The sequence below is a fragment of the Podarcis cretensis genome, assembly GCF_951804945.1.
Source record: "Podarcis cretensis genome assembly, chromosome: 8".
NCBI classification, from domain to species: domain Eukaryota; kingdom Metazoa; phylum Chordata; class Lepidosauria; order Squamata; family Lacertidae; genus Podarcis; species Podarcis cretensis.
Genome location: NC_137177.1, coordinates 57,421,588 through 57,448,322, shown reverse-complemented (window position 1 = coordinate 57,448,322; position 26,735 = coordinate 57,421,588). Strand labels below are relative to the sequence as shown.

Genomic DNA, 26,735 nt, shown 5'->3' with positions numbered 1-26,735 from the left:
AGGGAATTGACCTAAGCTGATGCTAAAGCGCACCATCACAAATCTTGAGCTAGTCACTTAGTGAACCCTGAACATAACCATCAGCTTGCAGCTGGTTTCTGTGAACTGTAGGTTAAGCTACCCTGCTATTAATAGTCAATATGGCACTAGCTGCAGCTTGAGCTCAAGCAGCTGAACATTGGATCATCAATTCATCACAGTGTTTAAGTTACTGACTTGCACACAGTCAGTAAAACTGTGGAAATGTGTGGTCCTTCAAATTCTCTGTGAAGGAGAACAGTGAAGGCACTGATGTGCAATTCTCAGAAGCCAAAAGGGCTCTGGATGGATCTAATTGTACACATAACAGGAGGCCTGCTAGATGGGACCAAAGACCTACTTTGGTTTGGCTCCCCCCCCCCCAAAAAAGAGAAAAAACCCACATGGCACTACATGTACTTACTTAGATGTATCAAAGTGAGGCATTATTAAAGCAGATTAATAGTATACACTCAGCGGCAAGGAAATAGTCAGATGTAGCCCAGGAGCCCTTACAAGCTGAAGGATGGGCAGCTATAACGCTGGTCCAGGGGCAAGGTCCACAAGTCCCAGATTAGTAACCTGAGTTTCAGGGCTGCACAGAATCTCTGCAGTTGTTCCAGCAAGTTCCCCAGCCTACCTGACGAGCTTTTAAGCAGTGGCAGAGAATGTCCACCTACTCATGAGAATTCATTGGAACTCCTGGACTAAAGTTGAGCGCTATGTCTAGAGGGATGCATCTCCTTTGAAGGCTGCCTTTCTGCTGTAGTTGAGAGGTGGGGAACATTAGACCTGTGGGCAAATGCAGCTCACCACATCTGTCCGGCTCCCAGAACCCAACTCAGGACTCCAGCACTGCTCTACATACTCCTTGAGTGTCTTTGCTCAGCTATGATTGAGTCCTTGAACTCTGATAATGCCTCTTGCTAGTCAGCAAGGAGGACAGAGACAGGTGTGTGGGCTAGAGCATGGGCAGAAACTAGTAAAGGTAAAGGTACCCCTGCCCGTACGGGCCAGTCGTGTCTGACTCTAGGGTTGTGCGCCCATCTCACTTAAGAGGCCGGGGGCCAGCGCTGTCCGGAGACACTTCCGTGTCACGTGGCCAGCATGACGAAGTGCAGCACACGGAAACGTCGTTTACCTTCCCGCTATAAAGTGGTACCTATTTATCTACTTGCACTTAGGGGTGCTTTCGAACTGCTAGGTGGGCAGGAGCTGGGACCGGAAGACGGGAGCTCACCCCGCCGTGGAGATTCGAACCGCCGACCATGCGATCGGCAAGTCCTAGGCACTGAGGTTTTACCCACAGCGCCACCCTTCCAAACTAGCCCACTCTAAAAGGTTAACACTGGTTAACACCATCCACTTTTGCTCCGTGCCCTACCCACAGGTGGCATGTGGCTGCTGGCAGGCCATCCAGAAGTGAAAGCAGCCTTGGGTCTGAACAGGGTTCCCCCTCCCTGCTGCAGTCATTGCTCCAAGTGTATGAACATTCATCTCCTCCTAATACCAGCTTCCTACACATTGCTTTGCAAACAGCAACTTATGGTTCTAATCACATTACAGCTAACACAAACACTCGACAAAAGATGCATTATCCAAAACCAACAAACGCGGAATGCGGAATAATTTCAATAGCTTTAAAAAAAAAAAAAAAATGTCTCCCACAGAAATGGCTCTGCGAGAGACGTACATTTATGAATATCCGAGTAAATCACCATGGCAAAGGGGACCTTCTTCCTGCTCTCCGTTTTGCATTTTAAAGCCATATTCTTGTCAAAACCTTGCAAATGTCCCCTTGTATTGACTTGTGCAATATGAAAAAGATGGTAAAATTACCCTCTTAAAAAGAGCATTTCACAATTCATCGCTGCAGCTAAAAACCAGCTGCATCCCCGAGAAGTGTTAAGCATATTAGCTTTTCTAACATTACACACAAAGCCCTTATTTATTTTGTGCCTTTCAGCTTTGCAGGAAAAGGCAGCATCTCTCCCTCCCATCTCAGGCTTTAATGTGCGACAAAAGTAACTTGCAATGAGTTTTCATAAAATCTTTCCAATTTAGATTATGTGTGACAGAAGGAACCTTAATCCACAAAATATGTTTAAAATATTGCATTTTAACAAGGGGTTTTTAATTGTCTTTTCAATGTAACTGCTATTATACGTTAAATGGGATAGTCTCTGGTCTGTCAAGCTAGTTATTGGAACTGTGGTGCTAGGGGCTTGATATCATTTCTTTTTTTTGGGGGGGGGATTAAATCTGTTAATGCTAATATATCCAACCTCCTGAGGACTGGGCTGTAGACCTTTATTTTCTTCAAGAAATACATCCTCACAATGGGGATGGTCCTTTCTAACAGAGTCAAAGCTGAAAAGCAATCTCTCAAATGACAATCTTTTTGAGAACATTTCTGAGATTTTTCTTTTGCTGGATCCACTGGAAAAAGAAGACGGCCACTTTGCAAATGTATAATAGATGGATGAATGAAGGCGAGAGGCATTGATTGCTTGTATGTGAATGGATGTGCATGAATGGATATGTAAACATGGGAAACTATCTCATATCAAATCAGACCGTTAGTCCATCTAGCTCAGTATTGTTTACAGCAGGCGTGGGGGGCCTTGGACCTCCGAGATGTTGCTGAACTACAACTCCCATCAGCCCCAGCAAGCATGGTCAATGACCACCAATGATGCTTTTGTTGAGCTGCTGCAGTCATCTAGTTTGAAAGCTTCCCAATGGGGCACCTAGTTGGCCACTGTGAGAACAGGATGCTAGACTAGATGGGCCACTGGCCTGGTTCAACAGAGCTCTTCTTAATGATTCTTCAGGAAAATGTGACATACAATGAATGGGATGAAAAGCATGTCAACCAACCACTTTCTTCTTTCATCAATTGCCATTACTCACCATTATCTATTGCCAGTAAGTGTGCAGTGTACACATTGTTGATAACAAATGGTGATTCACGATCAAGGACACCCCTGGTGCGAATTGTACCATTCGTAGGGTCAATTTCCAACCATTCAGCTGGATCTTTGTTAATGGAGTACCTAGGGGGAAGGTAAAAACCCAATAATCAGCTGTGAATTGAGTTCAATTAATATAGAACTTACCTTGAGCACAGGCACCATGGAGCTTAATTTAGAGGCTTCATACTTTGAATTGCAGTTCCCAGTTTCACAAAGCAAGGAGAAAAAAATGCATACCATTCCAGCTATTTATCAGATACCTTTCTGAAATGTGCAGTCACCACTGGCCATATAAGAACTTGAGTTTACAAGAAAATGACACAGGCAACCCCCATTACCTAGCCATTAAGCAAGGCAGAAATTAAAGATCAGTCAATGGGCACTTAATGAGGGATGTGATGTGGCAAACAAGTCACAAGAATGAAGTCAAGTGAGGGTCAGTTCAGACACAAATTGTGATCTTGTATGACATGTGGACAATCCATCTATCCATCAAACAGACATCTATTGTCTAGAATGGGGAAGTTATACATATCAAGGGCTGGGAGCATTAATGATGGACGTGTGCCACATGACACTTGTACTGTTTGCATTAAAGGGCATCTGTGCCCCTTGTTACCTGCCATTTTTGACATTGTTTTGTATAATTTCACACACTTGTCTGTCTCTCATTGTCATCATAACTTGCTGATTTCCATAATGTGGAAGACTAACTGCTGAGAGGTCTGTGTTGATTTGGTAACTGGTTGGGATGGAAAGATGGTCTGTAGCAAGAAAATAGTTCTTTTAGGCTCTGCTTGAGTACGATGGGGTCACTGGAAGCTGCATTACACTGTGTCAGACCATTGGTCCATCTACACCAGGGTTTCCCAAACTTGGGTCTCCAGCTGTTTTTGGACTACAACTCCCATTGTCTCTAGCTAGCAGGACCAGTGATCAAGGATGATGGGAATTATAATCCAAAGACAGCTGGAGACCCAAGTTTGGGAAACCCTGATCTACACTGAATGGCAGCAGCTCTCCTGGGTTCTAGGCTAGGGTATCTCTACTTGAAGATGCTGGGAAGTGATGTGGGACTTTCTGGATGCAAAGTAGATGCTCTCCCACTAAGCTATGGCCATTCCTGGAGCCTTTGGTCCACGAAGAAAATTCCAACCAGTTACCAAATTGATGCAAACGTGAAGCACCTATTGACTGAATGAAAGTTGGCTGGGTGGTTTGTAATATGCATGTAGTCAACAGGTGGAATTGTTAATCCTTTCCTCAGAGATTCCTCCTCCACTACACAACCACAGCCATACACTTTGCATTCACTGTGTTCCTGACACCAGCCTTAAATGTCCAAATTTTGATCTTTGTGTATTAAACAAAGAAATCAAACCACTGGCTCAATATGATAGATACAATCTGGAGTCCCCACTTGTCATCCCAGGAGAAAGTTTATCTTTCTGGAATAAGTTGGCATCTTCCAGATATATTTTTTTTATATACATATATAAAAAGTAATACCAAAATGATTATGTGTGTGTTAGTGTGTGCACATAGACACATAAACACAAGACATAAAAATACCATGTTAAGTTGCATACGCACCATGAATTAGGGGTAGGGGGCTGGATCCTGATGCCTGCCTCACCCCATGGGACACATTGACAGGTTGCCAGGGCCATCCAAGTGTTAGTCGCATGACATCAATCAGGTGAAGCATTTCCTTTTGCAGACCAGCTGGATTTCAAACCTTATGGGCAAAGGCAGCCAGGCTCTGTAGGAAAGAAGTCCCTTTGCCTACATAATTTGATTTCTTCAAGCTATGCAGGCAAAGGAAGCTTTGTCCTTTGCAGCTGTTTCCCTTTGCAGGGAAATCAAGCTGAATTCAAGGGGAAATGTTCCTCTGCAGACCAGCTTGAACTCAAGCTGAAAGAGCCCTGCAGCTAATCTAAGGCTAAAATAAATGTGTTGCAATTTATTTATTTACAAACATTCACAAACTGTATATACATTCACAAGCTGTACTCTCATTTTTAAAAAACGAGACAAAACAAAAACAATGTGGTGTATAAGACACCCACTCTGGGAACTGTGGCTTTGTGGGAGAATAGGGACCACCTAACAAGAGCAGTGTGGTGTAGTAGTTAGAGTGCCTGAAAGTGAACTGGGAGACTAGGGTTTGTATCTCCATACACTTTTGAAACTCATTGGGGCAGTCATTGCCCCTCAGCCTAACCTACTTTGCAGGGCTGTTGTGGGAATGAACTGAGATGGGGACAACCATGTATGCCACCTTGAGCTCTTTGGAAGAAAGGCAGGATATATTCATTTATTTTGTAAAATACATACACTGCTTGATTTTTTAAAAAACACACAAAATGGTGAACCTTACTTACAGATGACATAAGCAAATAAATACACTTTCAGCACCCGTATTTCAAGTAATCTTTGAAGACACTATGATTGTTCAAAGCAGAGTAACAGCGCTTTTAATGTAGGGTGCAAACCGGGTCTAACCTGGGCCTCGACATCAATGCAACTGGAACATTATAGGCACAATATTTATGGTTGGTGAACAAAGGAACAGTAGTTCTGATGCCATCAAGACTGTGTCATCTATAGCAACCCTACCCAGTCTGTTAACATCTCATTGCTACAAATGAGGCTGTCGTTATTGGCATCCCAGGAACAAGTTGGCCCCATTGGGAAAGGGCAAAGAACACGACAGATGCAGCCGCTAATGAATAGTGAATGATGCAGTCCATCAACTCTGCCTATACTTCTGGGTTAATAACCATTTAAAGAGTTTATCTCCCATGAAAATGAGTTATTAGAATAATAACAATGTTCTTAATTAATGCATACTATTCCTTTGTTCCTTAAAAAAATAAAACAAGAGATAGAGCTGAAATGAGAAAGAAAGGAATCAAAACAGAAAAAGGCTAGGTGAATCAAGTCCCAGGCAGAAAATGCTCAATTAACCCTAAAACAATTTGATTAAAAAAATAAAAATCAGCACCTCAAGTTTATGACATCTGAGGAACAAGAGGTTCTAACAGATCACAATACATTTCCCAGCTGTTCCGCAAAGGATTGCACTTCAAAGCTGGAGCACGTAAGGCACAATAAATAAATACCAGAAATATTACCTATTGTAAGTGAATAATGCTGCTTAACTAAGACAATTGTTCTTTGTTGGTTTATTTTTTATAAATGTAAATGAGAGTTCTGCTAGAGAAACAATGCAGAGAGAAGGGCTCATGGTAGAGAAAATCACATAAAATAATGAAACTGTGACTAAAACAACAATTCCCCCCCCCCACAGACATGCAGATGCCCCACTTCACATTCCTGTGTTTCATAATGTACATACAGTGGTACCTCAGGTTACATATGCTTCAGGTTACATACGCTTCAGGTTACAGACTCCGCTAACCCAGAAATAGTGCTTCAGGTTAAGAACTTTGCTTCAGGATGAGAACAGAAATCGTGCTCTGGTGGTGCGCTGGTAGCAGAAGGCCCCATTAGCTAAAGTGGTGCTTCAGATTAAGAACAGTTTCAGGTTAAGTATGGAGCTGTGGAAAGAATTAAGTACTTAACCTGAGGTACCACTGTATTCAGCTTCCACTGACAGCAACAGAATACCCTGCAGGGCTTACATGTAATAGGCAGCAACTTTGGAGGCAAGAACTAGCATAACTCGTTTAGCAGGAGACAAACAACACAAGGCCACTTTTTTGGGTGGGGGAGGGGAATCAGGATGCCCTTTGGGGGGGTTCCAGGAGGGGGTCCTCAAATAGGGGTGGTTGGGTGGTTAAACCTGTCAACTTCTTAGTTTCTTTCTGAGTTTCTCATTACCAACCATAGGTTCAGTTCTTGACATTTCCACAAGTTTGGGACTCCCTTTTTAAACAACAAAAAAGGCCTCATGAGAATTCATCAGTGTGATTTCCCCCCTACTTAGCACATTCTGCGTGCAATTTTGCCCAATAAACTCATTTTTTGCAAAGCGCTTCCCCCTAATCCAATCCATTTTTACATGTTGCTTTCATTAACATATGCATCTTTATGTAAGCTTTGTGCTAGTCTACAAATCTTTTTTTACACATATTTTGTCTGGAGAATGGCATTGCAAAATTCAGGGAAGTATGAATTTTAAAGGGTGACTGTATTCTGGTTCTCATAAAATTCAAGCTGAGCTGAATTGCCCCTTCCTCTGAGCAAGTTATGCTGCTTTCAGGACCACTTCTTGTAACTTATTTTGTACAGAGATCCAGATGCCTGCCTACAAAATTCACACTTAATATGTGAAGTGGAAAAAATGCACATGCATGTACAATGTGGCTTTCCACTCCCTGAGTATAGCTTTAAAAAGAACCCTGCTGGATCAGACCAATGTCTCACTTCATCCAGCATCCTGTAATTACAGGATGCCTCTTGGAAGCAGAAAAGCAGGGCCTGGGTGCATTCACACTCTCCCCACTTGTGATTCCCAGCACTGGTACTCAGAGGCATATTGCCTCTGACAGTGGATGTAGAACACAAGACAAGCTTTGGATCAGGCCAATGACCCATCTAGTCCAGCATCTTGTTTGCACAGTGGTCAGCTAGATTCCTGTGGGAAGCCTGCAAACTGGGCAAGAGCACAACAGCACTATGCCCAACTGTGATTCCCAACAACTGATATCTGAGTCACAATGCATCTAACAGTGAAGGTAGAACCTATAGCCATCATAGCTAGTAGCTCCTACTCTGGCTGGTACCTTTGCACCTCACTGACCTCCCTTTCCTCCTCAACTGTACAGCTACCTGCCTGCCAGGAAACTAGGGTAGTGGCCTTGCCCCATCAAGCAAGCTGCTTCTGATGTATACTTTGCAATGTGCTTTCCGCTCTCAGATATAGAACGTATAATGAGAAACAGCCCTTGACCTCAGTTCCCTGTCCATAAAACAGCAATAACATGTTTCCACCCGAGGGGGTTTCTGCAAATGCTAGCAAAAAGCCCTGTGAACAGTAAACGTGTTGCATTAATGCTGCATAATAATTTCAGTACCCCAGGAAAAGGGGGAGAGCAGTGTACATATCCCCCTCTTCCTTGCTGTTGATGGAAAGGTACCTCTTTTATTGTAATATAGTTGCTCACACTATCACCACCGACTTCTGTACCACCTGTCACTGCTATCTTGTTTAATCTTCTTTGTGTGATTGAACAGGGGCTCTGTCAATCTCTTGCGGTTTCTTATTAAAGTTTAAGGCAGCTTTATGCAACAACAAAGAATAAAAGTTCTTAATCAAGGGTAGGCAGGATGCATTTCAGATGGTTATTTACAACCGGTGTCTCAGAGTAGAATTATTGCTTTTTGAAGAAAATAGCCTTAAAAATATGAACAGTTTTTATTTAAATTCTATTGACAGGAATATTTATAGACTTCCAACTCATATCTAGATCTAGAAAGGTGGTGTACAATGGAACAATTAAAATATCATAAAGTTAGGGAGGAAAACATAAAGTGCACAACGAATGACTGGCATTGAATAAAAAAAAATTTCTCTAAAAATGCGAGGCTAAAGAGATAAATTGTCTGCAGGTGATGAACTACCAGGATGGTCGGTACCTGCTTAATTTCAATAGGAACAGTCATCCAAATGAGTGGTGCCACCATGCTATAAGCCCTGGTTCATGTATGAACCAAATGAGCATGAAATGATTGTGGGGCAATAAAGAGGGCTTCTCCAGATGATCACAGTGATCTACTTATTAGGTTTGTTAAGTTTATATATTCCTTGCACTGCAAAAAAAAAAAAAACCTGTTAAAACAATTTGCAACCAGAGTGAAAGTACAATAATAATAAAAAATCACAGAAAAATGTTAAAAACGTAAGCCAGAATACAGTATCTTAAAAGGGACCATCCTCATCAGAACCACTAGTGCCAGCCTAGGATGAACATAAATACAGGGCAAACAGTCAATCATTGGTGCTGCCCAGATGGATGGACGTAATATATATTATCATCGAAATGAAGTCCTGGCTCAAAAATTCATAGCTGCACTATTCTTGGTATTAGCATGTTTGTGAAGGTTTAAGATACAGTTCTGGGTATGTCTTGTGTTTCATCAGATGCTGCTTGCACCCCAATAATAACTAGTTTTGTTCACTACAAGTCAGAAATAAATCATCATGGCAACCAAAGCCATTTCTGCTTGCTGGCAGAGGATGCAAACTGTTTAAAAGGCCATATCCACAAGGCTGTTTGCCATCTACACCTCGTGGCAGTTGCTGAGACCTCGGTCATATGGGCAGATGATGCTTTGCTCCAAGCAGGAACAATAAGAACACCGAAATCTAATCATCACCACCACATGTGCCAGCGACATAGACTAGGAATGTTCAGAGCCAGCAGCAGTGTAGTCATAAAGAGGTTTGTGGGAAGGAGGATAGGTGTCTTGGCTCATGCCCCTATGACATGCTGGCCGAAGAAGGCAGATCTGGGAAGCTGCCAATCAATGGTCTTAGCACTTGGAGTCAACGGAAAACGATAGCAAAAATGAAGCATAAATGAGTTCCACCAGCAACACAACAGGGCAGGTGCCAAATCAGTGCTGATAAACCATGGGGCATGGCCACGTCTTTCTGCTGAGAACATTATTTGATTCCTACAATCAGTCAGTCAGGAAAACCTTCCAGTAATATATTTGAAAGTGTTTGCTTACAGAATGTGACAATTTTCAAAAAATCAGCAATAACTTTGCTGGATCAAAGGTTCATTAGTGGCCAGTCAGATTTTCCTAGCCTTTCTCCATATGCCTCCATCAGAACGTAAGAGTCCTGCTGGATTAAGCAATGACCAGCATCCTGTTCTCACAGTGGCCAAACTGTGGGAAACCAAGAAGCAGGACTTGAGCATAAGAGCATGCTCCCCTCCTGTGGTTTCCAAAGACTGGTATCTGGAAACTTTACTGCTTCTGACTGTGGAGACAGAGCACTGCCATCATGGCTAGTCACCATCAATAGCTTTCAAAGCTATCCAAGTTGGTGGCCCTCATTGCCTTTTGTGGGAGCAAGTTCCATAGTTAAACTATGCAGTGCATGATTTTTTTAAAAAAGTACACGATCCATGGAGTAATCGTGTCTCCCAATATTTTGAAATCACTTAGAAGTTGCTTCTTCACAGTTCCTTCTGAGTTTTTCCACTTCATTTACTGATATAATTCAGCATCAACAGTAGTAGCAGTAACATTAGCTTCTTGAGCAGGGTGTGTAGATTATTGACTGCAAGACAGCAACACTCAAATCTATAAAGACAGCGTTTAATCCAATTCTGCCTTGCAGTTTCTTGAACAGATCCAATGACTTACATGTGATCTTCTACCATGTGTTCCTTATTCATTATGTTTACTGCTAGACAGAGGATGTGTTGAGTCAATAAAGGTGACACAATACAAAATTTTTGGTTTCGGTAGACAAAACATGGGAGCTGCTGATAAGGCATGCATTATAACTTTGTTATCTTGAAGCCCACTGCTACTAAACAACTCCATGTAAAAGCAGTAAAATATAAGGAGGGGCCTTTGCAAATGTTGCCTTTCAGAACTGTTGCCTGCAATGTCATCCTGTTGCTATTTTTAGAAAGACACATCAAATCAAGGAAATACAGGGACTACACAGCTACTTTCCCTTGCACCCCTCCCCTTCCTGCTTTATATCAAAGCCAGATATTTGCAGTCTTTTCTTTTTGTGTGTATCCAATTCAACAAGCTCAGCATAACAGGCCATCATTCAAATGTGAGTGTTTGGACAGACATCAGTAGCTGACCACTGTACTGCCTTTAGAGTCTGCCATGCACCTGTTTTGATGATCAGTGAAGACCCCATGGGCAGATAAAAGAATTAAAGGTGGTGGCCACAGAATATGCTGAGGTTTAGTGCAACTTGTTTGGTCCTGCACAAATGCTCCACATTTCCTTTGTCCCATTCTGTGAATGAACACACAGAGAAAGAGCTGTGGTGTTGTCAGACCTATCCAATTGCACATTATGTACTCTGGCCATGTACTGCAAACATATTGGGGGGTGGTCAGGGAAGGATAATTTATACTCATCTGCTGCTTGAAAAATTTCACTAAACACTTAACCTCCACCCTCCCAATTGTTGTAAAGGAAAGGGGGGCACTGCTACTGATTTTGCCCTGGGGGGCTTGGATCGGGCAGTGATGACAGTCGGGCGCCGAGAGCAGGCTTCTTGTCCCTCGGTCCCCCTCCCTCCTACTCTTTCCCTCTCTCCCTCTCCTACACTTTCACTCTCACATGCACACACACAAACAGCACACAAACTCACAGGCTGGCATGCACAGGGCACCCCGTTGGCTGGATCCCTCATGTCCAGGGGATCTGCTTGGCTGGGAACTGAGGGTCACAGGGAGAATTCACAAAGTTTCCAGCCAGACCAAAGCTCCCTCTCACACATACACTCCTGCCTTGTGCCTTGGCTTTCAATACGGCTCGGCTTAGCATTGCTTCCAGGTTAGGGAGAGAGGGAGATAAATCAACCAACGTTTCTCTGGGAAAAGGCCACTGAGATGAAGGCACGCTGGCTGCTTTCCTTCAAAACCAACCAAACAAACAAAATTAGCAAAAAAACCACCCACTTTCAACAGGGCTTACCATATGTTTGTGTTTTCCCGGACATTTACAACAGGAATTGAAAATTCCACCCAGACGCCATTTTCGGATGACAAATCCCAGTGATGTCCGGGATTTTCCAGACATATGGCAGCTCTAGCTTACAACATATCTAAAAACATAAAAGCATCAATCCTTAAAAACCTCCCTAAACAGGGCGAACTTCAGATGTCTTCTAAAGATCAAATAGTTATTTCGTTGACAACTGGAGGGAGGGTGTTCTATCAAGAAGGCCCTCTGCCTGGTTCCCTGCAACCTCACTTCTTGCAGGGAGGGAACCAGAAGGCCCTCGGAGCTAGACCTCATTGGCTGGGCAGAATGATGGGGGTGGAGACGCCCATTTAGGTATACTGGGCCAAGGCCATTTAGGGCTTTAAATGTCAGCACCAACACTTTGAATTGTGCTCGGAAATGTACTGGGAGCCAGCAAAGATCCTTTAGGACCAGTGTTATATGGTATCGGCGGCTGCTCCCAGTCACCAGTCTAGCTGCCACATTCTGGATTAGTTGCAGTTTCTGAGCCACCTTCAAAGGCGAGATAGTCTGTGGTAGGGTCTCAGCCTGCGTACCAGATGGAGCTGATAAACAGCTGTCCTGGACACAGAATTGACCTGTGCCTCCATGGACAGCTGTGAATCCAAAATGACTTCCAGCCTGCGCACCTGGTCCTTCAGGGGCACAGTTACCCCATTCAGGACCAAGGAGTTCCCCTACACCCTGTCCCCAAAGAACAGTACTTCTGTCTTGTCAGGCTTCAAACTCAATCTGTTAGTCACCATTCAGTATGAGTAGATGAATGAATATCTTAATATTTTGTGGGGCAGCTTCAGCCACAGTCTGATCACCTTCTTCCTCACCATTTGATTTCTAACCACCCTTAATGTCTGATTTATCATCTTTAGATTTTGCCACATTGGGAATATCCCTTTGATTTATATACCCCAAACAGGTGGACAGCAAAGTTCAGAATCCAAAGTGCCAGTGACCTCCAAAACCTTTTGCTTGTTTTCTTTTTCTTTTAACGAGAAGATAATAAATAATGAAAACCAGTTCTTTGAATCAGGGCCAAGTGCACCAATAAATGAAACTACACATTCGTGCTCCAGAAAGAAAAATGAAGGGTCCCTGAATTCTTAGCTTTGCTCTGTTTGCCCTCCACCTAATCTTCTGCCCACATTTGGCTGTTCAAATGGGAAACCATAACCAGCTGGCTAGTTTTTTCCATTAAATATTTGATGATACAAAATGCAGAAGTCTGCATGTGTTAGCAAAGCCATGATAATATGCGAAATGTGCAGCGGGCCATAAAAACACTTCCTGGAGTGCAGAGAGATTTCAAAAGATACCAAATGAGGTTTTTTTCCTTCCATCTCTCTCTCTCTCTCCCTCTGGATTTTGTGTTAAGACCTGGTATATAATAAAGAAGAATAAAGAAAAGGATTTAAATTCCCCTTTCAGGCAACAATTTGGGCTGCTAACCTTTGAACCAGACACTGTAGCTCTGCCTGCAACACAAGTGTTCTGTGAACATTCAACTGGAGGTGCTCAGTTAGGCCAAGTGCACAGTTTAAGAACATAATAAGAGCAAATAAGGGCAAAAGTTCAATCTAGTCTATCATCCTGTTCTCACAGTGGCCAACCAGATGCTTATGGGAAGTTCACAAACAGAACCTGAATACAATAGCACTCTCCCCAGTTGCAATTCCCAGAATCTGGCCTTGAGAAATGTACTGCCTCTGATAGTGAAACATAGTCATCATGGCTTGTGGCCATTGATAGCTTTATCTTCTATGAAATTGTCTAATCCGAAGTTGATGGCCATTATGACAGTGAATCAGCACCGTATGAAGAAGTACTGTCCTTAGCCTGACCTGAATCTTCCAATATTGGGTGGCCCCATAAAACATCTTATTTATGTTTTCTCCTCACCATGCATAATATTACATATCTCGGAATTTTAAAGTTGAAATCCAATTGAATTGTGCATAACGCCCTCCCTCATAAAAATCCAACTGGCTCATCCTTACTCACACATTTACTCTTTTCTGATCACCTATAGTGAACAGCATGTCATTTTGTCCAATGAATATTTCTTCCATTTCACCGAATTTTTGGCTTTTGAATAAAAGGATAATAGGCAATTGAAGAGTAAACCGATACAGCAGGTGGTGTGAAACTGTCTGTAATGTGTAATAGGGAGTGTGGGATGTGTGTCTGGCAGTGATACTTGGTATTAAAACTGGAGTGGTGTCCCCATTTTAATCAGCAAAATACTGGAGGGCCAGGAATATATTATTCTGATTCCTCCTCCTCCTCAAGTTTTCACTTGCTCCCTGTCTCGACTTTCTTCTGCCACTCTCCATCCCTCCCAGCTCTGCCCTGTTGCACTTTGGATGTTGTGTGAATTCAAACAAAGAAGGAGCAATCATCAGCCAACTTTCATAGAATCACAGAATCCTCTGGAGCAGGGGAAAACAAGCTTGCTCCATCCTCCATGTGACAGCCAATTAGATGTTTGAAGATGGATATCATAGCTCCTCTCAGTCTCCTCTTTACCAGGCAAAACATAACCAATTCCCTCAACTGTTGCATATAAGGCTTGGTTTCCAGACCCTTTATCGTCTTGATCACTCTCATCCATAGCAGACTCCTAACCTGCAAGCACACACAAAAACGGCCTGTTTCACCTCTGCTAACTGCAACCCCTTCCTGCTGGACCAAGCCCATTAAATAGTTAATGATAACTAATTAAGTAAGTTGCAGACTTCTCTGTGGCACAATGGATCAGTGCATCTGGCTGTTTACCATAAGCTTGCAGGTTCAAGCCCACACAGAGACAAGTGTGAACAGGACTGCAGAGGGTTGGACTAGGTGAGCCTCAGGATCCTTTCCAATTCTACAGTTCTATGATTCCTCTGCACACATTCCAGCTTGCCAATACCCTTCTTAAATTGTGGTGCCCAGAACCAGACGCAGGACTCCAAGTGTGGACAGACCTAGGCAGAACAGAGTGCTACTATTACTTCACTTGAGTGGGACACTAGAGTTCTTTGGACACAGCCTACAATAGCACTAGCTTTTTTTTGCTCCACATCACACTGTTGACTCATGTTAAGCTTGTGGTCTACTAAGATCCTCAGACCCTTTTCACATCTACTACTGACAATCCAGGTGACCCTTATTTATACTTGTGCAGTTTGTTTTCCCTGCCCAAGTGTAGAACCTGACATTTGTCCATGTTGAAATTCATTTTGTATTTCAATTTCAGAATCAGATTTTGTGTTGACAACTCACAGGACTTTGCTCTCCACCCCCTCTCCTTTTTCTTACTCCATTTTTATCATAATCACAATCATCACCACCACCATCCATAGGAGCTAATGACTAGGAGCCGAAGTCCTTTCATCCCCCCAATAAAATACTTGGGGAGACGGAATTGCCATTCAAATGTGTGTGTCACATCTTGTGATTGATTATGCAGGGTGGGGCTTGCCTGACACCCCCCATTTTTTATTCAAGTTGGCACCCCGTCATCATCACCATCATAAAGTCTCAACCAAGGTGGGCTACATTTAAAAAAAGATAAAAAATATAGTAGCATGACCCCACCCTAATATATCATACTGTGTAAGATCTACATATCAACAAGTCAAATGGTATATAGCAGGACACTCAACAATAGCAGCTCAACACTCACAGGAGAAGTGGTGCATCTTCGGTGACCAACTAAAACTGCAAAGAAAAAGGGCTTGCTATATCTCTAGAGCAGGGGTAGGCAACCTAGGGCCTGTGGGCTGGATGCGGCCCAATCACCTTCTAAATCTGGCCCGTGGACAGTCCGAGAATCAGCGTGTTTTTACATGAGTAGAATGTGTCCTTTTATTTAAAATGCATCTCTGGGTTATTTGTGGGGCATAGGAATTCGTTCATTTATTTTTTCCAAAATATAGTCTGGCCCACCACATGGTCTGAGGGACGGTGGACCTGCCTTTGGCTGGAAAAGGTTGCTGACCCCTGCTCTAGAGAGTCCCATTGGTGTGGTGTCCATTACAGACAGGGTCCCATCACCAGAAGCCTGCCTTCACCCTGTCTGCATGCATTATATAAATGAGGAATATGCTCCAAGAGGCCACTCGTATTTTTATTGTAGGAAGGAGTGTTATCATTAGGGCAGCTAGACAGACCTCAGACAGACACAGTTTTGACCTTTGAGGGCTACAGTTTTATTTGTGCTATGGACTTATAGCAATAGAATGAAGACTTCCAAAGTCCATGCTGCCACAAGGAGAACCTCTCTTCATACTACAACAAAAACTCCTGGATAATGTGTCCAATGTTTCTGTTGCCATAAGGATCCTTCTCACACTTCCAGTGTCAGTGGTGAGTGGTGAGCACAGTTTCTCGAAGCTGAAACTTATAAAGACTTGCATATGCTCAACAATGTTGCAAAACAGACTAGTTGGCTTAGCAACTACATCAGTGGAACGTGTCAAAGCATCAGCTCTTGAGCTGAAGGAGCCGGTGACAGAATTTGCAAAGGAAAAGGCATGCAAAGTGAGATTTTGATGAGCCTGAAACTGAAACTTTTGAGAAATGTCAACAACACAATTCACAAGGTTATTCAAAATGATTTGTGTGCTAAAACATTTTCTTTTGTATTTGAGAAAGAGAATCAAAGATGGATGTATTACTTGTTCTTTCAATTTGAAATAAATTTGGTAGTTTTAGGTTTTGTGCTTTTCATTTTTTCCACAATACATTTGTTTTTTAAAATTAAAGTTAGCTTTTTTGGGGGGAGCTGCAAGTAGTTATCCTGGCAGCAACAATGATTTTAGGTCTCTGAGTTTCAGAGTGGGGCACTCCTTTACGAGTTTGAAAAGCTTGCATGTTTTTAAAATTCAGAAATACTACTTCATTCCAGTCTGAACAACTCAAGCACCAGGTGGAAACATCGTAGAGGAAAATTTTATTCTCTCCAAATTTATGTTGAACCTCTGTACGAGTTCAGTGCAGAATATGCAATGTACAAGAAAACTACAGCATGGTTAATAGATGGGTTCCTAGACTCTGCTCAAGCACTTCCCATGAAGGGGAATACACCACCTGCAGAAACAATCTGTTCTACTGCTCAGCAGCTTGTACCGTTAGAAAGTTTATTCTAAAGTTGAGATGTAATCTGCTTACCTACATTTTCCAATCATCTGTTCTAGGCATCTTGAGCAACAGAGGGTAAATCTGATCCATCTTCTACATTACAGCCTTTGAAGACAGCTTATTGCAACTCCTAAAGCCTTCTCAACAGGAATGTCGGTTCTGTGAAGCTTAGCTTCTTTAACAATAATTCCAGTTATTAACTAACTTTTACTAACTGCTTACAAGAAACTAAACTCTGATTTTGCACACTATGAAGAAAAGGAAGAATGAGCAGGAAAACCTAGTTATTTTACTTTTTCATAATACTCAGTGGGAGTTACAGAAAAATATATCCCCTTATCTTAGGCCTCTCGCTGTGTCACTCCCAAACAATTCCTCTAAAATAGTGGTTCCCAATTAGCTAAGTAATGCAGACCCCCTGTTTTTCAAAAGCCAAGCCGTGGACCTCCTACTTTTGAAATTTTTGATATTTCTATGGTAGTTTTTGTTTTGTGAATGGTGCCCCCGGGTGGATAATCAGACCCTCTGAGGTTTGTGGACCACTAATTGGGAACCACTGCCCTAAAAAGAACCAAACACAGTTTCGACACAGCTACCACATGTCCTCTTAATGTTGTCTTCTCCAGGCTAAACACTGAGCTCTTTCTACTGTTCCTCACTAGTTGCATATAAAGATATTAGAGTAGGCCACATAGCTTTTTGTAGTCAATTGGCAATCCTGGGTAAGGTCGAGGATTATTTCTGCAAATACATCCTATTATTTCTGATACCACTCCTCATCACTGGAAAGCCATACCTGAAATTCACTTCTGATTTATCATATATGTCAGCCTGGAGATTTAGCAAACTAACATTAATAATCATTTTCTGGAATGATTTTAAACAGAGGGAATTTAAAAAAGATCAGGCAATTGGCAAGTTCTTTGCCACTGGATGATAGAATCTGGAAAAATGTCCAAGTAATTAATTACATTTGGAAAAAATTGAAAGGGATGAGGGGGGGAAATGAATCTAAAACCTGCAGAATTGTTGCAATGAGAGCTTTAAAATGGAATGTAAATATTCCCTCATCAAATTAAAGCCATAAAGTGGTGATCATAGGGCTGTTAAATACAATTTGAAATTAAATGAAAAGATTTTCTTCATCTGTCTATTCCTGAAACCCCTTCCAAATACTTCTAGCTATCAAGTTGTATTATTATTATTATTATTATTATTATTATTATTATTATCCCTATGGATAGAAATGTGTGACTGTGAAGAATCATAAAGAATCATAGAAGTTGGAATATTTTGAAAGAAATATCTATATACAGTGATCACACTTGGGAATGTACTTCAAAAAATGAGGGGCTGTTTTACGAAGCAGTCTGTGCCCACGTGCATTAAAAGATATGCTTATTCCATCCTAGAAACGAAGAATCCCATTATCCCACAATTCATGGAGAAGAGGGAACATACAGAATCATATCCCTCACTCATCTACTCCAACATTATATGTGTCTACCAGGGGTAAGTCCCAAGATTCCTTGAACTGCAGATCAAACCTATGACCTTCTGCATGCAAATAGTGCCTCCATTATTAGGCCATAGATTCTCCAAAAGAGGATATGAAATTGCCTTGGACTGTCAGATCATTTGTCTATGTAGCCTGCTTGTGATGCAGCATCTTTGCCCTCCATCCACAATAGCCTATTTCATGCAAATAAAATCTTTTCCCATTGAATGATGGTCCCACCACAAAATAATACTAGTTCCTAGCCTGGGTTCCCATGGTGGGCAAGGAGGACTCCTCTGGGAGATTTTAAAGCTCTACCTGGATTGTATTGCTGATTTTAATTTTTTCCATGCCTGCCCAAGTTACCAAAATCTACTTCTGGTATTGCTGAAAACTGCAAATGGGGAGAGCACTCTTGTTTGTGGGCTTCCCATAAGCATCTGGTTGGTCACTTGGACTGCATTCAGACAGCCACTTATTCCATTCCCCTAACATTCCCTTAACTGTTAATGTCCACATTACATTTGAGCTTTCACATGTCATGAAGGTCACTTCTGGGAATGTTATCACAATAGGAAAAAAATGTTTGCAACCCACTTAACCTGAAAATCATGAGAGATAAAATAATGAAAACTGGGGCAGTGTACCAACAGTATTTCTTGCTGTTTCATGGGGGAATGGGGGGGGGGCAGAGATGCAGCCCAGTGTTGTTCGTTGTTGTGTCACACTATGCCCTCTGTGGTGAATTAAATTTAGCCGGAATATGTTGGAATATCAGTCAAAAAGCCACAGTTTCAAAACACCACAGGCACCGCAGTGTGAAAGCAACATTAGAAAATGAGATATAAGTGCTAGATTATGATCAAGAAAACTAATTCAGTATTCCCCACATCTGAATGCACCCTTAAAGAACAGCACTACATTCGCACACCACTTTTAAATAGTATCACACCATGATACTATTTCCAACAGTCATGGCTTCCCCGAAAGAATTCAGGGGACTGTAGTTTTGGATGTTGAGAGTTGTTTGGGGGTAGTGCTGAATTAAACCATGTGGAAACCCCTAGGCAGTTGAAATCTCAGGAAAGTCCCAGTGTGTGGACTCTAGTGGGATAACATTGATCTGAGAAAGCTTGATTGATTCAAGATCAAATCAATATTATTTTGATCCATTGTGGTGGGGCCCCCAAAGGCATGGGGCCCATAGGCTGGTGCCTACTCTGCCTATTTGATAATCTGGCACTGCTGGAAGGGGGTTATTCCCCTCCCAGATCTACAATTCCCATAGTTCCCTGTGAAGAGAGATTGATTATTAAATCACTCTGAGAACTTTAACTTGGTGGGGGAAAACAGGAGTCTCCCAATGAGTGTCACCACCCTTAACTAACCACAGCTCCCATAATTTTGAAGTGGCACCATAGTACTTTAATTGCATGGGGTGAATGTGGCGCAGGATGCTGTTCAGGCCCTTGGCCTGACCCAGCAAGGCTCCTCTCATGTTTTTAAATGTACTCCCACCATGGAGATTTTGCTTGCTAACAGGCAAGGGGGACTTTTAGCCCACTATTCTTACACACGCTTAGCTTGTTCCTGTTCCCAGTATAATCAGCGTTACTAGTGCTACAGTAATCCACAGCATCTCCCTGCCTTGTTAGTTGCCACGCAGTCTTCAAAGACGGAGAGGCCGGCAGATGAAACGTCTGAAGTGCCTGGACAAAATAAGCCTATTAACTGGCACAGTTCTCAGAGAGAGTGGCTTTTTTCCACCCCAGGAGGCAGCATGGGGGCGGGTAAGGGGAAGGCATCAAAAAGTAGCTCACTCCTGTGAAGCGTTATTCCCATTTAGATCAACAATGTTGCAAGAGGTCAGCAGTTCTGGCTGCCAGAAATCAGGTTAGGACCGGTGTGAAAATACTTTCATAGCCATTGAGCTCTCTGGCTGAAATTCAGTTTAAAACTCAGGAACAGCCTTCTACTGAATTGGACCATCGCTCTATCTTTCTCAGTGTTGTCTACACTGATGCTCCACAGGGTTTCACACAGGGAGCATTCCCAGCCCTACCTGGAGATGCTAGGAGCTAAACCTGGGACCTTCTGCATGCAAAGCAAATGCTCTACCAGTGAGCTGTGGCCCTTCTCCATAAAGATAAAAAACTGAGTGAGGGAGTTGAAGAGCCCATGAACTGGACAGAAGGCTGAGCAACAGAAAGATGCAGAGTATCATTATTTAAATTACAGTAGTATGTATGTGTGGAAACACAATAAACATACACCAGCACATGCAATTTTTATGCAAAACTAGTCACTCTGCCACCCTTTTTTTTGGAGATACATCTCTGGCTTTAGGTGATAAGTAAGTAGCTACACTAAAGGGATTTGCAATCTAGAAAACAACATAAGGGAGGCAACAGAAAAGGGGAGAAAATATGGAGGTAAGGGTAAACGAAGAGAATGTGTGATTATTGGAGCTACATCTTCTTTGGATTCACTGCAGTACAATGTAAGGATCAAAGGACCATAGCTGTCAACTTTTCCCTTTTCTTGCAAGGAATCCTATCTGGAATAAGGGAATTTCCCTTAAAAAAGGGAAAACGTTGACAGCTATGCACAGGACTGTGCCAAAGGCTTTGCAGAAAGCCATCCAATATCCTGCCTCCCCTCTTCCATCAAATAAAAACACATGCAAGAAAAGGAGAAGGGAGGTGGTGGTTCCACTTGCCAAGGACGGCCCCAGAAGGGAGAGTTTTCATGTTCACTTTGACAAGTTGCAGTTTCATGCGGAAGAGCAATGGGTAGCTGAGAGCTAAACATGATTAACTTGGATAAGGCAGAAAGCACATCTACTGTTTGAAGATAAAGGATGCCTGAAGTATCAGCAGTGATTGGTGCTTGATTACAAACAGGTGCAAGGGGGGGCCTGGTATTTTAGTAGACTGAAGTGGGCAGAACAACCATCAAAGCCCCAGATACTATAAGCTGATTGCTGGATGAGTTAAGTGAGGTGTAGCTAACTGGAGTGTTTGAGTGTTCTAACTAACAGGTGCCTTCGCAGATGTGTCCCCTACTGCCGTGGGGTTTGGGCTCGCCATGCAGTCATTCGGTGTTAAATTAACACTGGAAGATCCAGCAGTAAGAGATTCCCCCTACTGCACATGCATAGGCATTTACATTTGTGGAGGGTGCTAACCCATGTTTCTTCCATTTAACAGATACGGTGAAAATCAGACAATTTGTGCATTCAATGACAATGGTTGGGGGAAGAATTAATTGACTTCACATTTTCATGCAATCCTAATTTGCAAACTGAAACACAACTGTGCTTCAGAACATGGACCTTACTGAATTTTGTGATTCAGTTCTTTGACTGAAAAGCAGGCTCAGAAAACACATATATGAGTAAATAGAATGTACAAAACATTATATTAGAAGAAAGTGCTTTGGGAAATGTGTACATTAGGATAAATTTGCATGCAAATGAATCTTAGATATTTTCTGCAGACTTTTTAAAAAGTAAAGAAAAACAACAACCACAAATCGATGTGGAAATGTGAGGCAAACTGAACTTAAGGTGGTGGTGGGAAGATGAAGGGAGAAAAACTAAGTTTGACAGAGTCATTCATCCCTAAGCCTTGCATACAGTGTTAAAAGCATTATATCGAAAGCAGGGCTTACTCACAATGAGGCAAACAGGAGCGTTATGTTACACACTAGCAATAAGAGAAAGGTGGGTTTGGTTTTGTGTATGCTTATATTTAAAAGGCCCTTTAAAAAAACCAAAAACCCTCTTTCCAAATTTGCTGAAGGCAGTGTCAGGCTCTTAACAGCCTGCAAAGACATGCTTGAGAGAGTACCTTGTCTCTCTAATTTGCTCTTCTTAAAAGAAGCAGGAATGGAGGGGGGAGGGGTGGTGATGGGGAAACATTGCCATGATTCATCTGGCCTGGAGGAATGAATTAAAACCTCATACGTGACAAAGAACTGAGAAGGAACAGATAACTGAGTTATCCCACAGGATGTGTGACAATCCAAGGATGCGATGAGACTGAGAAACTGAACAGCATGCTTTATTGTGAGTTATCTATACATATAAGCTGGTTCCCTGCATTCTAACACACTCTAGAGCAGCTTGGGGGGTGCTTTCCCTTCTGGAGAGGGGGGCACATGGCAGTGGCGGGTGGGGCAACGGATGCTACTTGTATCCTTGTACTGTAGGTGACAATCCAGCTCAGTGAAAGAAAGAGGTTGCTACACCCACTTACCATCCATGGAAGCAAACAGTGGAGGTTGGCACATCAGGGCAAATGGGGGACTGCTCCACCAATCTCATTCTGAGCCAGCCCTCCCTATTCCTCTCCCAGAGCTACAATTCTGAGTGGCTTATCAATCAATCCCTCTTCCTAGGAAACTGTGGGTAGTATAGCTCTCTGGGGAAAATAGAGGCCTCCTAACAACTCTCAGCACCCTTAACCTATTACATCTCCCAGAACTCTTTTTTGTGGGGAAGCCAAGTGGTATAGTAGCACTTTAAATGTACACTACAATTGTAGCCAAAGGCTTGCAGGAAAAATGCAGTGTCATTTGGTTGTCTGAATTCCACGGAGAGATCTGCTTGCATCTTGCCTTAGCGGGGAGAGGAGGAGACTTGCTTATTTTCATTTTCATTTCATTTTATTCTTTTGCTCTCAAGAGAATGCCGGATTATGTTTTAGGCATTTCATGTATCACACATCAAGTTGAGTTTCTTACACTTGTTATTACACACTGTGCAAAAACACTTTGGGTACTTTATTTATTTATTTATTCTCTCTGGCTGCCTCTCGAAGCCGAGGAAAAATGAAATGCTGCTGCTGCTGCTGTTTGGGAGTTAAGCTGAAGAAAAAGAAGGCAACTGGAAAGGAAAAACAACAATGAAGATGTACAATGCCACTGACAGTTCTGCTGGTGGAAATTATGCCCCCTCCCTTCTGCCTGCTGTGCTGAAGTCCCACTGGGACTTTGACTAGCAAGCTACCTGGAAGGGAATGTGGCTGAGCGGTGGAGCATCTACTTCACTTGCCAAAGGTCCCAGGTTCAGTTCCTGGCATCTCCAGGTAAGGTTGATGCCTTGGAGGTCATTGTAGGCAATGGTGAGCTAGATGGCTCCATGGTCTGACTCTTCTTCACACAACACATGGATTAAGTGTGGTGGCCATTGACTTGAATGGCTATGAAAGAGGATTATACAAAGTTATGGCTTTCGACATCTACTAGTCACAAGAACTATGCTGTGCTTCCACGGTTGGAGTCAGTAATGTTTCTGAATACCAGTTGCTAGAAACTGCAGGAGGGGAGAGAGCTCTTGTGTTTGGGTCGTAGCTGCTGGTTTCCCACAGGCATCAGGGCGGCCCAGGTGAGAACAGGATGCTGAACTAGAAGCATCATTCCCACATGGCTTTCTGTGGTCCAGGGGTAGGGAAACTGTTGTCCTCCAGATGTTGCTGAACTCCAAACCCCATTGGCTCCAGCCAGGATGCATCTGCATAATCGGCGTCTGTTGCAGTGTGATTCCCTCTGGATCTATTTGTAGGACAGCACTGCAGTGCCACCAGCCTCCTGCCTGCAGATCTGACTGAAGGAGTGGCAAAGCTTTTGAGCTAAATGCAAGCAAATGGAGCCCCCCCCTTCTTCCATAGTAATGATTATTCACTTGTCTCCCCAAATTGACAGATTTTGTCTTACCCCAGAAAATAACACAGTTATTCCATAGGCCATATACAGGGCTATTTCTTTTTTGCCAGTCTGTTATGTGTCATTTTAAGGGACGCGGGTGGCGCTGTGGGTAAAACCTCAGCGCCTAGGACTTGCCGATCGCATGGTCGGCGGTTCGAATCCCCGCGGCGGGGTGCGCTCCCGTTGTTCGGTCCCAGCGCCTGCCAACCTAGCAGTCCGAAGCACCTCTGGGTGCAAGTAGATAAATAGGGACTGCTTACCAGCGGGAAGGTAAACGGTGTTCTGTGTGCTGCTCTGGCTCGCCAGAGCAGCTTCGTCACGCTGGCCACGTGACCCGGAAGTGTCTGCGGACAGCGCTGGCTCCTGGCCTATAGAGTGAGATGAGCGCACAACCCTAGAGTCTGGCAAGACTGGCCCGTACGGGCAGGGGTACCTTTACCTTTACCTTTTATGTGTCATTTTAATTGCCACCCAAGACACACATGTGCCATATTACAGGGTGGTGTAGTGGTTAGAATGCTGGGATGTGACTCAGCCGTCAGTCTCACCTAGAGCCATTCACTGTCACTGAGTATAACCTACATAACATTTGGGTGGGGATGAGAACAGGAGGTTTACCCATTGAAATAACTGAACCAAGTTACTCATGTTCATTAACTCTGAGTATGACTAGCATTGGCTACTAACCAATGTCTGCTTCTTTAAAATCATTGGAGGAAATGAAATAAATATTATGCCTATGTTATATTTTAAATTCTTTTAAACACCAACTTATTTGATGGGTGAATTGTTTCATTGATTGTTCTGTAAAACTGCTTTGTGACCTTCTGTGGTGAAAAGTGGTCTGTAAATATTGGAAATATTAAATAAATACATAAATGGTCTCTGCTGGCAAACAATTAGCTTGGCTACATGATTAAGATTGGGTTTATCATTTCTCCAAAGTTATGGCTTCTCTCAAGAGATGAAACCTGCGTTCTGCTCCTTACACTGGATTTCCATATGCAATGATCAAGCTTTACATTATGGGCACACAACCTACTGCTGGTTATAAGCTCTGAAGAACTTCAGTTCATGGGTGACTTATGGTCTCTCTGCTGCCTAACAAAGTGCATAATTTCACTTACACTCAGAAGCTATTTTACAGAAATTGGACCTCTTATTACAAAGTTAATAGAAAAAACACTAGTTGAACTCCATGAGGTATTTTTCCTATTACTATAATATTACAGAAAGCTATTGGGTGAAAAATGAGTGCTCATATGTTCCAACCATTTCCTAAATGAACCTAAGTGCAATTCTAATAGCAAATGCTGCATGAGGTTATTGAAAGAAAAATGGTAGGGAGGAGGGTGGGTGTTTTGTGGTTTTTTGAAAGGGTGTCTCATTTTACTGGAGGCAGTCTTGTCATAAAATGCCATCTCCTTGGGCAATTATAGAGGCAGGACTCTGGGAAAAATTGCTAGTGCTACTGAAAGGCTCTGGGCTTTCTTAAGGATTTTTCGTGTGTTTGCCTGAACCATAAGAGCAGCAGGGACAAAGGTGTTCTGAGAGTGGATGAACAGAGGGAGGTTGTTTTGCAGGACACTCATGGACAACACCCACTTCAACTTGTGGCAAGAGCTGCACAGTGTTAGCTAATATATGTTTAGTCCACTCTTTTAACTTCCTTTTGCATAATTTTGTAGAATCTGCGGCAACAGGAGCCCTCACACAGGACCCAAGCACAACAGCATCCTCCCCTCCTGTAGTTTCTACCAACAGGTATTCAGAAGCAATTACTGCCTCTGACTATGGAGACACAACATAGCCATTGTGGCCAGAAGTCGTTGATTGCCTTCTCCTCCATTAATTTGTCTGATTCTCTTGTAAAGCCATCCAAGTTGGTGGCCATCACTGCCTCCTGTGACCGAGGGCAGACTCTGGTCTTTCAGATTTCAGTGGTGCCCTGCTCAGTTCAGGACGTCATAGTTGTGATGTCCTGAAGTGCCCCCTGGGCTAAGTGCCCAGCTCAGCGGAACCAGTTGCACTGCCCTAAATCCAAGTCCGCTGTGAGAGCAAGTTCATTAAGGTAACTATGTGCTGTGTGAATAAGTACTTCCTTTTATCTGTTCCGAGTCTTCCAACATTCAGCTAAAAAGATGAAAATTCTGACTACTGAGGAGGTGGAAATGAGGCTATTAATTTAGGCCTATAGATTTATTCTATTTTCTGTCTACACAAGGAAAGAAATTGTCTGACTTAAGAGCCTGGAGGCAAGCTTTTCAAACTCTGGAAGGCATTTTTAGCAGTGAATGAGTGCCTAGCTGCATACATGCAGACACTTTTGGCTCAAGACTCTCTAGGTGTGTGTGTGTGTGTGTGTGTGTGTGTGTGTGTGGTACTTTTTGAAACGAGATTGCTGAGTAATCCAACAGCAAGCTTATTGGTCCATGCCTACAATAAAGAGAGTGAAAAATTAATCCCCACGCCATTACGACAAGGAATGATAGTTCTCAGCTCCCATCACGTTTTGACAGAGAGTGCTCAGCTCTGCTTGATGAAGCCAGCAGCAGAGTATGAAATACATTTCTAGAATTAGTTTCATGACTCATAGCTTATGCTTTCATTGCTCAAAGAGGGCTTGTGATTGGCAGCATAAGTAGGGACAACAGAAGTAAGTTACTTCTTGCTCTGCTTAGTTTCTGCAATGCTTGGGAGTTGGGTTGAAG

The 26,735-nt window shown here is 42.8% G+C and overlaps 1 protein-coding gene across 2 annotated transcripts in view; it reads right to left on the bottom strand.

Annotated features, from left to right (window-relative positions):
- The window catches only part of CDH13 (cadherin 13), a 687,354-nt gene that overhangs the window by 37,899 nt on the left and 622,720 nt on the right, over nt 1-26,735 (bottom strand). For both annotated transcript variants that reach the window (XM_079988791.1, XM_079988792.1), the window contains exon 11: nt 2,932-3,074. In XM_079988791.1, coding sequence (XP_079844917.1) covers nt 2,932-3,074 — 143 coding nt within the window. The remainder of the gene's footprint in view (nt 1-2,931; nt 3,075-26,735) is intronic.